Below are 14,882 nucleotides of genomic sequence, written 5' to 3'. Positions count from 1 at the left end.
GAATAGGCAGTTATATTAATGGCTGTCCGCGCCGTTAGGCAAATTGCGGAACGCACACGGACGCCATCCGTGTTTTGCGGATCGGCAAATTGCGGACCGCAAAACACACAACGGTCGTGTGCATGCAGCCGAGCTGTTCCGTTCAGCAAAATACGGAGTGCACACGGACATCATCCGAATTTTTTGCGGATCCGTTTTTTGCGGACCATAAAATACATACGGTCGTCTGCATGAGCCCTTATTCAAAAGGTTATTCGTGAGGTATAGATAATACTCACTCTTTTGAAGCTTTGCTTGTATTTTTCAGTCCTTTTATTCAATAATCGATAAATAAATCGCTACAATGCATAGTAATCCTGAGAGCGCTGAACTGATTGCTACCCCATGCTGCACGACGTTTCGGGGGTCACACCCCCTTAATCATGCGTGCCTGTGGGTTGTAACCATGCGCTTTAAATACAATCTCTTTCCATCATCATTTCCCATTTACATATATTCATGAATAGCTTCAGTTTTCACAGACGTACATAAAATATTTATGTTGCATTTAAAACCAGTTACTGAGATAGTGATCATAGAAATACCTTAAAATTGCTAATTTCATTTAACGCTTTAGGATATAGCGTCTCCATTCTCATTATCCATCTAGTCTCATATAATAGCAATCTTTTGTTTATTTTCTGACAGAGTAGTACCTTCATTAATGCAATCCAGCACTTCTCTTTTTGTCTGTTCGATGTACCATTGGCACTGTAGTGCCCCCTGTATTATAATGCCCCCTGTAGTGCTCCAACCTGTATTATAATGCCCCCTGTAGTGCCCCCTGTATTATAATGCCCCCTGTAGTGCTCCAACCTGTATTATAATGCCCCCTGTAGTGCCCCTGTATTATAATGCCCCCTGTAGTGCTCCAACCTGTATTATAATGCCCCCTGTAGTGCCCCCTGTATTATAATGCCCCCTGTAGTGCTCCAACCTGTATTATAATGCTCCCTGTAGTGCCCCTGTATTATAATGCCCCCTGTAGTGCTCCAACCTGTATTATAATGCCCCCTGTAGTGCCCCCTGTATTATAATGCCCCTGTAGTGCTCCAACCTGTATTATAATGCCCCCTGTAGTGCCCCCTGTATTATAATGCCCCTGTAGTGCTCCAACCTGTATTATAATGCCCCCTGTAGTCCCCCCTGTATTATAATGCCCCTGTAGTGCTCCAACCTGTATTATAATGCCCCCTGTAGTGCTCCAACCTGTATTATAATGCCCCCTGTAGTGCCCCTGTATTGCCCCTGTATTATAATGCCCCCTGTAGTGCTCCAACCTGTATTATAATGCCCCCTGTAGTGCCCCCTGTATTATAATGCCCCTGTAGTGCTCCAACCTGTATTATAATGCCCCCTGTAGTGCTCCAACCTGTATTATAATGCCCTCTGTAGTGCCCCCTGTATTATAATGCCCCCTGTAGTGCCCCCTTTATTATAATGCCCCCTGTAGTGCTCCAACCTGTATTATAATGCCCCCTGTAGTGCTCCAACCTGTATTATAATGCCCTCTGTAGTACCCCCTGTATTATAATGCCCCCTGTAGTGCCCCCTGTATTATAATGCCCCCTGTAGTGCCCCCTTTATTATAATGACCCCTGTAGTGCTCCAACCTGTATTATAATGCCCCCTCTGTAGTGACTCCTGTATTATGATACCCCCTTTGGTGCTCCAGCCTCTATTATAGTCCACCCTTGTAGTGACCCCGTATTATAATGCCCCCGGTGACGCTCTGGCTTGTATTATAATGCCTCCCCTGTAGTGCCCCCCTTCTGTGGTGGGTCTCAGCTGGAACAATCACATGATCACAAATGACTGTGTCAGGACACAGTGGGCTCCCTATGAGGCTGAACTGCATACTACCGCCCCCCCTCAAAGGCAGGTGTGCCTCCACCTAAGGCAAGATGCCCATCTCACCTCATGGCAGATGCGGCCCTGTGGGTAATGCTGCTTTTTTAATCCATTCTGCCCCATGTATAAAAAGTGCTATCTCAACAAAGTTTTAAGACAATTCAATACAAAGTACCTAGTAATAAAAGTAAGGTATAGCATGAGGCACTTGGCCGAACCCTATAATGTCGACCCTACAGAAGATGATTGTTAACTAATTATTTCCCAGTAAAAATAGATTAAAGCTCAGTAGAAAGGAGAGAACAAGTTATTCTGCAGCCAGTTTTCTGCTCTCTGGCCATCTCACTTTTGCATAGGTGTGTTGAAGGATGGGCCACTCTCTGTGGGAGTGAGGACGTCACAGAAGCATATGCAAACAGCTTCACATGTGATAGATTTCAGAGAAAAGCTGAGATTGTACACCGACTGCAGAAGAGACTAAACCAAATGTATTTTCTATAACCACAGATATATATTTTTTTATAAAACATCAAGCTGAATGGATTGAGCAGCAGGCGAGATTTTTAAAGAATAGAAAAGACAGAAGACTTTAGAACAGGTAAAAGATCCTATCTTCCAAAACTAGCCCTTCCTGTCGTGGATGATAATTGGAAAGCCTTAAAACGCAACGGGCAAACAGTCTGCTTATTTGAAGAAATAAAAAAAGCCTCAAAATGGATAAATTTCGCATGATCTTCCAATTTCTGCAAGCCAACCAAGAGTCCTTCATGAATGGAATATGTGGTATTATGGCACTTGCGAGTGCCCAGCTATACACGACATTTGACTTCAACTGCCCATGCCTTCCAAGCTACAACTTGTCTTATGCCATGGGTGTTTTGTGTGTACCGCCTATTGTATTATTTTTACTTGGATTTGTTATGAACAATAATATCTCCATGCTGGCAGAAGAATGGAGGAGACCAACGGGCATGAGACAAAAAGATGCGGCTGTACTGCGTTACATGTTCTGCTCAATGACACAACGTGCTTTAATTGCCCCGGCCGTATGGATCTCCGTCACCTTATTACATGGCGAATGCTTTATATGTGCCTTTAGCACCTCAGTACCTATTGACAAACTGGGAAACACGACTGGAATCGACCTGACTGAGAAGGAAATTAAGCGAATACTTGCCAGGATCCCCTGTAAGGACATTTATGATGGACATGATATTATCCCACAAGAAGTGGCATCGAGATATCTGAGATGTATCTCACAGGTAAGATATTCTACATAAAGGCTATATAATATGGTGGCGAGTTATTTTCTGTTCTTAACCTGTTTGTAAAATACATACTGGTCCCAATACAATACAATTTTCTATGTCACATTCTGTAAGGTGGGCAAAATGCCCCTATAAAGGGGAGAATATATATATATGTTCCCATATTCTGAATCAAATGACAGTATACGATATGTAGAGATGAGCGAATCGAATCCCACGAAGTGGAATTCAATCCGAATTTCAGGATAAATTCCATTCGCCTAGAAGCCGAATTTCCTTGTGCTTCGTGTCAGCGAATCGATTTAACCTGAAATAGTATTAAAAAAATGTAAAAAAATTAAAACTTACCGCCTTCATTTGCTCGCGAGGGGCCGGCCGCCGCCATCTTGCTTGAAGATCTCAGCTGAAATCCTGTGCGGCGTGAGATTACATCATCACACTGGCCAGCGTGATGATGTCATATGTCGTCACCACGCCAGCCGGCTTGATGACGTAATCTCGCGCCGCACAGGATTTCGGCCGAGATCTTCAAGCAAGATGGCGGCGGCCGGACCGTCGCGAGCAAATGGAGGCGGTAAGTTTGATTAAAAAAAAATGTTTATTGTTAATTTTACACTCAGGTGCTTCGATCATGTATGAACGTGGCATCTGAGGGGTACAATGACGGAGGCGGCGCTATCGCAGCTCCCTGTCATTGAACCCGCTACTTACAAAAAAATGCGCTTTGTGACAAAGTAATTCGTCACAAAGCTAATTTTTGGGGAAAATTCGGCGAATCAGCCGAATCGAACTTTTAAGAAATTCGCTCATCTCTAATGATATGTGCAAATATATGCGTAGGTAGATAAATGGAAAATAGACGAGTATCTCTACCTAAGGTCAAGTGATCTACAGGAGGCAGATACTGGCCACTTTTAGGCTTTGTTCACCGGAATGTATACACCAAATATGTCCATAGCCTAACATAAGAAAAACATATGCAAAAAGTGTCTTTTTTTCTAATCTCGTTCTTTCTAAGGCTTCTTGCATACGTCTGTGAATCAGACATGTGCCGTCTGTGCTCTCCATGTACAGCACACATCCCTGCTAACTTTAATATGTGTAGTCACACATCAGTGGTTTTCCACGGACCGTAGGTACATGGTGACACCACGGAAGCATGCCCTATATTGTCTGTGATTGCAGATCATGGCAATACATGGCATATTATGCCTAACCTATAAACCATACTACATGCATACCTATTAATAACAAAATACACTGACTAACACTAGAGAGTGGAGGTAAAACGGCCAAGGCCCGATTTATTAACAAATAACCAATACAACTTTAACTGAAAACTTTTAAGAGTCTAGTCATAAACTCAGACTCCAATACCATAAATATATCAGAGTCCATCCCATCACGGGATGACTATCCTTACCTTACCCAACCTCAGGCCATGGCCCCAAATACCTACAATAAAGGGGGCGGGCGGGAGGGGCACAAAGAATCCGGCTCCACAAGCAGGTTCAGATCAAAGGCAAGCCCAGCCTGCGGAGCTCGGACACTTATAACCCCCCAAAACCTCCCACCCCACCAATCACAAACTGTCTCCAGGGCTCCGCTAACCTTCCCCGGAACCCTGGGACATCATAGGTTATTATTCCGGCCAATTGCAGGACACTCACCGGGCAGAAATACTCCTCTGCCCAGTGACCCCACAAGAGCGGGAAAACCTTTTCCCGCCAAACTGGCTCCCAGAATAACCTCCCTGTTACCGGGCAGACAAACCCCAATCCCCAAGGGCAGATAGCCATCAGGCAAATGCCAGTATGGCCATGAGTCCCCCTCCATAATGTACGGGGTCCCTTCATGGAAATACATGGCATATTATGCCTAACCTATAAACCATACTACATGCATACCTATTAATAACAAAATACACTGACTAGAGAGTGGAGGTAAAACGGCCAAGGCCTGATTTATTAACAAATAACCAATTCAACTTTAACTGAAAACTTATAAGAGTCTAGTCATAAACTCAGACTCCAATACCATAAATATATCAGAGTCCATCCCATCACGGAATGACTATCCTTACCCTACCCAACCGGATCGACCCGCCTTAACAAGGCGGCGCGGGCCCCACCCCACCAACCGCTATTTCAATCATAGCCTGAAGGTTGAGGTTGAAGATATCACTTCCAATCACCGATAAATGCACCCCATCACGAAAATAAAGGCCAGCCTCTCCACTCTCTAAATCAACATGTCTGAATGAAAAACCACCCAACAAAGGCATAAATTTACACATCGCCCGATTGATCCTCTTCCGCACTTTCTCCTTGAACTTCAATTTCGGGGACATTAACCAACACTGCCTGCAGATGATTTCTGAAAAGATCAGCCGAGTGCCTGGAAACAAACGGTGAAGATCCGAAAATGTCCTCCTCATTTGGAAAATTAACTCCATAGTGTCCCCACAACCTATATCATTACCTCCTAAATGAACAATGATAATATCTGGGTTAGGGAAAACATCATGCAAATGCAAAACAAGGTCAACCAAACCTGACCAACAAAGTCCTCTAACTCCGGCCCAGCAGATCCTGACGGCCTCAGCAGACAAGGATAGGTTCATTCCGTAGCAGCGCTCTGCAGCCTTCCTTTCAGCCCAGTGGACAAAAGAATGGCCCAGAATCCAGACTGCGTTACCTGTAACTAATAAATCAAATGATTAACAAATGAGGCCTCACATATAACCTATACCTGTTAGAAGACCACCTGCCAATTCTCCTTATCACCGACTCATTCAAACCTGCTTGCGCCACCGCAGTCGCAGCTCCTATCCTGAATGAATGGGAAGAAAATAATTTTGAACTGAGACCCAACCTGCCTAAACATTTAGCTAGAACCGCTCTAAACTGAAACTGCGACAGGGGGGACAAGTCATCATGAACCAGAAAACATTCCACCTTCCCCTCCGGCCGAATAGCCAAATAATGCTCCACTGCTACCACCGGACAAATCCTCTTATCCTCAATAGCCCCCAATCTAACCCAGCACCCCTTACCTGCCTGATCCGTTTTAGATTTCTAAATAAACAAAGACACCCATGACTCCTGAACTACCACATGCTTCAAAGCCAAACCTTCTCTCGCCCAACGAGAACGAGGTAAAAGCTCACCAATTCGCAAAGCCCCAAAAAATAACACAATAAAAGCTGTACAAAATAAGGACGCCTCAAACTGCGAAAAACAAACTGACCTCGTAACCCCACACAACCTCACTAGCAACTCTGGGGAAATGGGACACCTCCCATCAGGCAAATGACCCACCGCCCTATAACCTTTCAGTAATTGCCTAATCAGGAAATACTCTGAAAATGACCCAGCCCCAAACAATTTAAGAAAAAATGACACCCCTGCTAAAATCCGACACACAGAGCTATGCGCCAATCTCTCCTCAAACAACTGCAAACAAAACGACAACGCCAGCGACTCATTCAACACCCACAGTGATACCGATCGACCCACCGTAAACCGTTCCCAACGCAGCCACGCGGACAGGTAACCTTGCCATGTGGACACCGTCACTGAACGCCGTCAGCAGGTTCAGAGCTAACTCCAGATCAGCCCCCACAGGTGCTCCCGGAGAAGGAGTCCCGAAAGCGTCGGCCGATGGCACCAAACTGCGAAAACGATCCATCTGCAAACGGGACAAAGCATCAGCCACATCATTATTAATACCCGGGATATAAACAGCCTTGATCCACACATTCCTCCTCAAGCACAACAATACCAAATGCCTCAATAACTTTACAACCAACGGACATCTAGAAGATAAACAGTTAACAGCATACATCACTCCCTTGTTATCCGTATGCAAGCGAATACGTCTATTCTGAAAAGACTGCCCCCAAAGCACCAAAGCTACCACTACCGGAAAAAGTTCTAGCAAAACTAAATTAGACAACACCGAATTTTCCACCCAAGACTCATGCCACCTCTCAGCACACCACTGACCGTCCCAGAATGCGCCAAAACCCATGCTCCCTGCCGCATCTGTAAATAGATTCAACTGAGCCGCGTCCACAAATTCCTCCTGCCACAGCGACCTACCATTAAACTTCCACAAAAAACTCAACCATACCAACAAGTCATCCTTCAACCCCCTGTCCAAAGATACATGCAAACCAGGATTCCGCAATCCAGACACCCTCAGAGCCAACTGCCTACAAAAAATTCTACCCATGGGCATAATCCTACAACAAAACGCCAACAAACCCAACAACCACTGAATCTCCTTAACCGTAACACTCTGACGAAACAAAAAACCCTTAATCAATAAAACTGCTTTCCTAACTTTATCCAATGGTAACCTAAACTCTCCAACTCCCGAATCTATCAATACACCTAAAAACTCAATACAACTAGAGGGCAAAACCGTCTTTTCCTCCGCCAGGGGAACACCAAAATCTGCACAAACTGCTACAAATAAAGACAGAACCTCCGCTCAAACCAAAGAATCAGCCGGACCAACAAACAAAAAATCATCCAAATAATGAACTATACCCCCTTTCATAGCCCGTACAGCAACCACCCACTCAATAAATGTTGAAAAAGCCTCAAAATAAAAACAAGAAATAGAACAGCCCATTGGAAGGCACCTGTCAAAATAAAACAAACCTTGAAAATGAAAACCCAAAGAGTTAAATGCAGCCGGATGAATGGGGAGGAGCCGAAATGCCACTTTCACATCCGCCTTCGCCACCAAGGCTCCTCTACCAAACGTCCTCACCACTGAAACTGCTGAATTAAACGTAGTATAACAAACCCTGGTCAAAGACGTATCAATTTCATCATTTAGAGACTGACCAAACGGATAGGAGAAATGATGAATAATCCTAAACGCACCTGGTTCCTTCTTCGGCACCACCCCCCTTCCAGCAGCAATCTCCTTCTGCAACTTCTCCGCCACCACCCATGGAAACTGCTGAACTGAAGGTAAATTCTGAACCATCACGCATCCTTTTCCAGAGAAAGGGGGCAAAACAAAACCCTCAGCGAAACCCCTGGCTACCAAATCAGCTATCTGCCGATTTGGAAACATGTTTAGCCAGGGAAGCATTGTCGCCAGTTTTACCGGCGTCGATGGTTTTAAGAAGAAACTCCTTTGCCAGCGGCTGTGATGGCAAATTAGCTCTTTTAAAACACCTGGACATTGGGTGACTTGCTCCGCAAAACCCACACTCATGCTTATACTTACAGGTGGCAGGCCATTTGCACTGCGACTCATTGTAAGCAAAGCAAAGACCCCTTTTCATGACACCACCCGCCGGAGACACTCTTTGACTGGCCACCGGCAGCTTCTGGGGCACCAAAAGATTCAGCCACAAGCCAACATCCTTGGTGCCCCACTGCAACTGTGGATACACCGCCAACTTCTGCCTAAAGTTTTCGTCGTACTGAAACCAGCTTAAGCCTCCAAAATTCCTATTAGCCTCTAACACAATATCCACATGCTGAAACAGCCCCGAGCATTTTTCAGGACAACGTTCACCCAACACACCCGCAAAAATACAGAATGCTTGCAACCAGTTTTTGAACGAGCGAGGAATCGGACGGCGCCTATCCTCCTCTAATCTCTCCTCCTTGCGCTCCAATTTAGAAACAAATTCCTTAGAGGCCGGGAGGAGAGATAGAATATCAACATAATCACCACTCCAAATTTTTTCTTTGACAGCTGCGGATAAATGAAACCCTAAAGGAGATACGGAACAAGGCAGAACTTCTTTAAAACAATTTTCAGCAATACCTTCCCTTTTGTCTAAAACAGGTAAACGCTGAACCGAAAGCGGCTCAACAATACTGTCAGCCTCTCCACCCCCCACCCCCTCAGCTGCGAGCCAAGCAGAAGCAACATTATGCAGGACAGGCTCGGAATCAGAGATCTGAGGAGGGTGGGTAGCCGAGGACCGAGGCATCAGACACTCAAGAGAAGACAATACTCTAGACAATGAAGACATTACAGGGGCAAGCTGTGCAGCCAACCACTCACCCGACATAGGCAACGATCCAGGCTGAGGCGCTGCAGCAGAACTCGCCATTCCAGCTTGCGGTCCAGACGAGGAATCCTGTTGTCCCTGAAGAAGGCTCCCCACATGCTCCACCGGTCCCCCCAGACCCTGCGACCCGATACCACAGGTCCGCAGAGCGGGGTTAGAAACCGGCCTGCAGCTCTTCCTGCTGTCCCCTGACACTGCCGAACTTTGACCCGACGTTTCTGGCGCTCCCGACGTACCCGGCGTAATCTCGCGACTAGCGCCGGCACACCTCCAATCCTGCTGCCGTGTCCGCGCATGCTCCAAAGTAGCTGGGGAGAACTTCCTCTTCTGGGACCTCTGCCTTCGGCTATTCTCGCGGGATCCCGGAGCCACAGCCTCCCCTCGCAGATCAAGCAGCACCGGATCCTCGTACCGCACCACACCGACAGGGACGTCCACCGCAGCCTCTCCGCCATCTTGGGAAAACCCGACCGCCGTGATCGATGCCTCCTCCGCTGGCTGAAACACAGGGGCACGCAGCTGCACCAGACATTCCTGGAACCACGCCGGGGCACCCGCTTCAGAAGCCCGAGAAGAGAGCTCCTCCATCAGGAAATCCATCCTAAGGTAACACGAACAGGCACAAAGAATCCGGCTCCACAGGCAGGTTCAGATCAAAGGCAAGGCCAGCCTGCGGAGCTCGGATGACTATCCTTACCTTACCCAACCTCAGGCCATGGCCCCAAATACCTACAATAAAGGGGGCGGGCGGGAGGGGCACAAAGAATCCGGCTCCACAAGCAGGTTCAGATCAAAGGCAAGCCCAGCCTGCGGAGCTCGGACACTTATAACCCCCCAAAACCTCCCACCCCACCAATCACAAACTGTCTCCAGGGCTCCGCTAACCTTCCCCGGAACCCTGGGACATCATAGGTTATTATTCCGGCCAATTGCAGGACACTCACCGGGCAGAAATACTCCTCTGCCCAGTGACCCCACAAGAGCGGGAAAACCTTTTCCCACCAAACTGGCTCCCAGAATAACCTCCCTGTTACCGGGCAGACAAACCCCAATCCCCAAGGGCAGATAGCCATCAGGCAAATGCCAGTATGGCCATGCGTCCCCCTCCATACGGGGTCCCTTCATTCACGCACATTATAGTCTTTGGGTCCATGAAAACCACAGACACAATACTGATGCCGTCTATGTTTGGTCCATGGTGTTCACGGATCGTTGCTAGAGAAGATGCTCTGGAAGTCAATTCCCAGCCTAGCAGTACACATTAAATACAGATGGCGCACGGAGGTCAAAAAAGGACACATGGACCAAACATGGATCCTTCACAGCTGAACCAGTGACCATCTTGTCACAGATGTCATCACAGACACAGACGTGTGAAAGAGGCCTGAGTCTTGTTTTATCTAATACTGTAATACCCTTTTAAAGGGCATCTGTCAGCAGATTTGTACCTATGAACTGTCTGACCTGTTACATGTGCATTTGTCAGCTGAAGGCGTCTATGTTGGTCCCATGTTCATACGTGCTCACATTCCTGAGAAAAATGATGTTTTGTTTTATGGAAATTATCCTCTAGGAGCAACGTGGGCGTTGTCATTACACCTAGAGACTCTCTCTCTCCGCTCCCTCTGCACTTTGATTTTCAGGCCAGGTGTGATGATGTTTTTACTGCCTGGACCTATCAAAGTGGAGCTTTAATCGCATATTACCAAGATTTATTGGCCCTTCTCTGCACTTGAAATGAAGACATAAGTAATCTGATAAAGACTGGTTGTTAATAAGATGCCTGAAATTCACATTTAAAGGGAGTCTTTCACCAAATATGACCATTACAGACCACTCAGATCAGGTTCTCCATTACTTTCCCCAGATTACTATGGTATCTTTCATATTGCAGTCCATCGCCGATTTGCTCCAAAAAACACTTTTATACCATATGGTAATTAGGTTCTGAAGGTGCCCAGGGGCGGCGTTCATGCGGCCGGTGCCCAGGCCCCTCTGCACTTTGCTTACCAAGCCCCTCCTCTTTCACCCCTCTGGCCCGCCCTTGTATAATCTGATTACCTCCTCCTCTCTGTCTGAAATCCCGCGTCCTCGCCGCTCCACACATTCCCAAAGCGTGCGCACTGCATTGCCCATTATGGGCAGAGGAATAGGGACTTTCAATGCGCATGCGCCAGCCTGCGCAACCCAAACCAGCCGGCGGAGGCACGGGATTTCAGACGGAGAGGAGGAGGTAATTAGATTAAACAAGGGTGGGCCAGAGGGGTGAAAGAGAAGGGGTTTGGTAAGCAAAGCGCCGGCCGCATGAACGCCGCCCCTGGGCACCTTCAGAACCTAATTATCATATGGTATAAAAGTGTTTTTTGGAGCAAATCGGCGATGGACTGCAATATGAAAGATACCATAGTAATCTGGGGAAAGTAATGGAGAACCTGATCTGAGTGGTCTGTAATGGTCATATTCGGTGAAAGACTCCCTTTAAAGATTTGCACCTTTAAGGCTACTTTCACACTAGCGTTTTTACTGGATCCGGTAGGGTTCAGCAAAAATGCTTCCGTTACTGATAATACAACCATCTGCATCCGTTATGAACGGATCCGGTTGTATTATCTTTAATTTAGCCAAGACGGATCCGTCATGAACTCCATTGAAAGTCATTGAAGGACGGATCCGTTTTTTAATGTGTCAGAGAAAATGGATCTGTCTCCATTGACGTCTTGCTCCGCATCCCAGGACGGAAAGAAAACCATGCTGCGGTTTGCTCTCCGGTATGAGAACGGAAAGGAATGCATTTTGGAGCACTCCGTTCTCTTCAGTTACATTTTGTCCCCATTGACAATGAATGGGGACAAAATGGAAGCCTAGTAATAGGATCTCAATACCGGAAAATGTTAACGCTAGTGTGAAAGTAGCCTTAGAAAGTATATGCTGCCTAGAAATCAGAGCAGAACTGACATGCTAACTCCTAATCTCCTTTTTTGCTATTGACAATTTTTTTTTTCTAAAAACAAATGAAAGAATTAGTGGAGAGGACATATAGCATTTTTTACTGGTCAGTTATTACAATGTATTTGTTAGACTCCCATTCATACGCTGCCTCATTACAAAAAACTATGTGGGGGCTGCACTCCAGAATTCTTGCTTCAAAAATGTTTGGCTTATTTTCGTTGGCGAGGAAAGTGGAGTAACATCTCAAGACAGAAGTATTAGATTTTGAGACCAAATTTATCAAACATAATGCAACATTTGATAAAACTGATACAAATTACACAAGACAGACTCCTGCAAAACTGACTTTAAAAATGCTGAAGGAAAAGTCTCCCCCTACGTTTTATTTGGTGAAATAGTGGAGCTTTTGAGGAAACAGTTTTGCAAAGAGGCTGGCATGGGGAAGAGTGCCCACTGGGTGGCTCTACTTTGGCTTTTCTATGCCCAACTTAATGTCTCTCTCTATTTTTATATACAGAGAGAGAGAAATGCCAATGAAGCCAAGTTGGGCAGGGAGACGTCAAAAGGAAGCCACCCAGAGGACACTTGGGTGTCAGGCCATGTTTTCTAGAAACAGTAATATAGTGTAATATTTGAAGTAGATTTTGCAGGAGTCTGTGGTGACTTACTTTGCACCAAAATTTTCAAATGTCGCACATTCAGGAACATTTATCAAAAATGGCACACCCACACACCAATCTTGATCTTCCTGCACTGGCGTGAGATTCGCCTAGTTTATTAAGAGGCAGACACTTTAATAAATTAGGAGGATCTCTGCCCTCCTGTGCACCAGAAACAGAAGTACTCTGTCTCAACCTACCGATAGTCCCAAAATCTTATACGTAAAAGGTATTATATAGGAATTGATAATAATGACCAATCCTCACCTCCGCCATCAGCTGTATCAGGGAGCCACCGCGCTCACCAGATCTCTGGTGGGCACAGCCAGGTCCCAGCAGCTTTCCAAGCACAGTGCTGTACATCGTATAGCGGAATAGCGGTCGTGCTTGGACTTGCACCAAAATTTGTAACTTTTCTTTGGCTACTTTCACACTTGCGTTTAACTTTTCCGGTATTGAAATCCGGCAGAGGATCTCAATACAGGAGAAGAACGTTTCCATTTTGTCCCCATTCATTGTCAATGGGGACAAAACTGAACAGAATGGAATGCATCCTAATGCTTTCCATTCCGTTTGGTTGCGTTCCCACACCAGAGAGCAAGCCGCAGTTTTCTGTGTGGCATGGGATGCGGAGCAAAACGGATCCGGCATCACACACAATGCAAGTCAATGGTGCTGGATCTGTTTTCTTGGACACAATAGAAAACGGATCCGGCATCCATTGACTTTCAACGGTGTTCATGCAATGATCCGTCATTGCTATTTTAAAGATAATGCAACCGGATCCGTTCATAACGGATGCAGACGGTTGTATTATCAGAAACAGAAGCGTTTTTGCTGATCCCTGCCGGATCAGGCAAAAACGCAAGTGTGAAGTAGCCTTTGCCAGTTTTGGCATACCAGTTTGATACATTCCCCTTATCATTTTGCAGCTCTATGCCAAAAATTTGTTCTGTTCCATCAGCATTTTTGATCGATTCGCAACTGGATTATAGGCAATTCTTCCATCATTTTTCTATGTCAGTATCGCAAATGAAAACGCCGAGGCTTTGGCAGTACCATAGGGATCTAAGCAGCCACCTGGGTTGCCTTGTAGATAAAGCTATCCTCAATGCAATTCCCAAATATCAACAGCTATTATTTGACCCACCATGAAAGCTCCTGCTGCCACAATCTCATTCTTAATTCATTTATAAAGTAAACAGCGTTCTAATTGAAAAACTAAATTTAACGAAACTACTTTCTATTCTTCTAGGCAGTTGGCTGGACCTTCGTCCTACTGATGACTTTCCTGGCCTTTCTTGTGAGAGCCATTCGACCCTGCTTTACACAAGCTGCTTTTCTAAAAAGCAAATATTGGTCTCACTACATTGACATAGAAAGAAAACTCTTCGATGAGACCTGCACAGAACACGCGAAAAGCTTTGCAAAATTGTGCATTCAGCAGTTCTTTGAGAACATCAATAAAGATTTTAACATGGGGCATGCCCACATATTAGAAAAATCTGAAAAATCTGAAAAATCTGAAAAATCATCAGAGCAGGACGAAACAGATAAACTCCTTGGAGTCACCAGCCAGGGGACAATGAACACTCTTCTAAAGAACTGGCACAAATGTAAACCCCCTCTCAATCTGAATTCATATGAACACCAAAACGGGAATGGATACATTCAAAATGGTGAAGAATTGAATAATTTAAACGGACCCAAGAAGGAAATCATAACTTACTACAGCAAAGTTTAAAAGAGTGGAAAGGAAGACGAGATGAATACTAGGTAAAAGACTAAGCTGCAAAAATAAATGCTGCTTTGAAGACCACTGGAAATTAAGATAAGGAACAAAGGGGGGAAAGAATTTAGCACGTTCTCTGGGATTAATCTCTATGGTGCGTCTTACATCAAGAGCATTTTATGTAAGAAACAACAAAAAACTGAAGGATGTTGATATATATTTATATTGCAATGAGTTGACATTCCTTGAGGTTCTACAGTTGTAAAACTAAGGAAACCACTGCCAATCAATTCTATGTGACAGGTTTTTTGGAACAACAGACGTTCAAGAAAGAT

The 14,882-nt window shown here is 45.4% G+C and overlaps 1 protein-coding gene across 1 annotated transcript; it reads left to right on the top strand.

Moving 5' to 3' along the window:
* Positions 1–2,603: 2,603 nt before the first annotated feature.
* On the top strand, positions 2,604–14,559 carry CALHM1 (calcium homeostasis modulator 1). The gene is made up of 2 exons (XM_040438297.1): positions 2,604–3,152; positions 14,071–14,559. Exons 1-2 carry the CDS (start codon positions 2,604–2,606, stop codon positions 14,557–14,559), a joined length of 1,038 nt encoding a protein of 345 aa, XP_040294231.1.
* The last annotated feature ends 323 nt before the right edge of the window (positions 14,560–14,882 follow it).

This window comes from Bufo bufo, chromosome 6 (assembly GCF_905171765.1).
Source record: "Bufo bufo chromosome 6, aBufBuf1.1, whole genome shotgun sequence".
In the NCBI taxonomy this organism is placed as follows: Eukaryota; Metazoa; Chordata; class Amphibia; order Anura; family Bufonidae; genus Bufo; species Bufo bufo.
The sequence above is the reverse complement of the archived record's forward strand: the minus strand, read 5'-3'. Positions and strand labels throughout refer to the sequence as shown.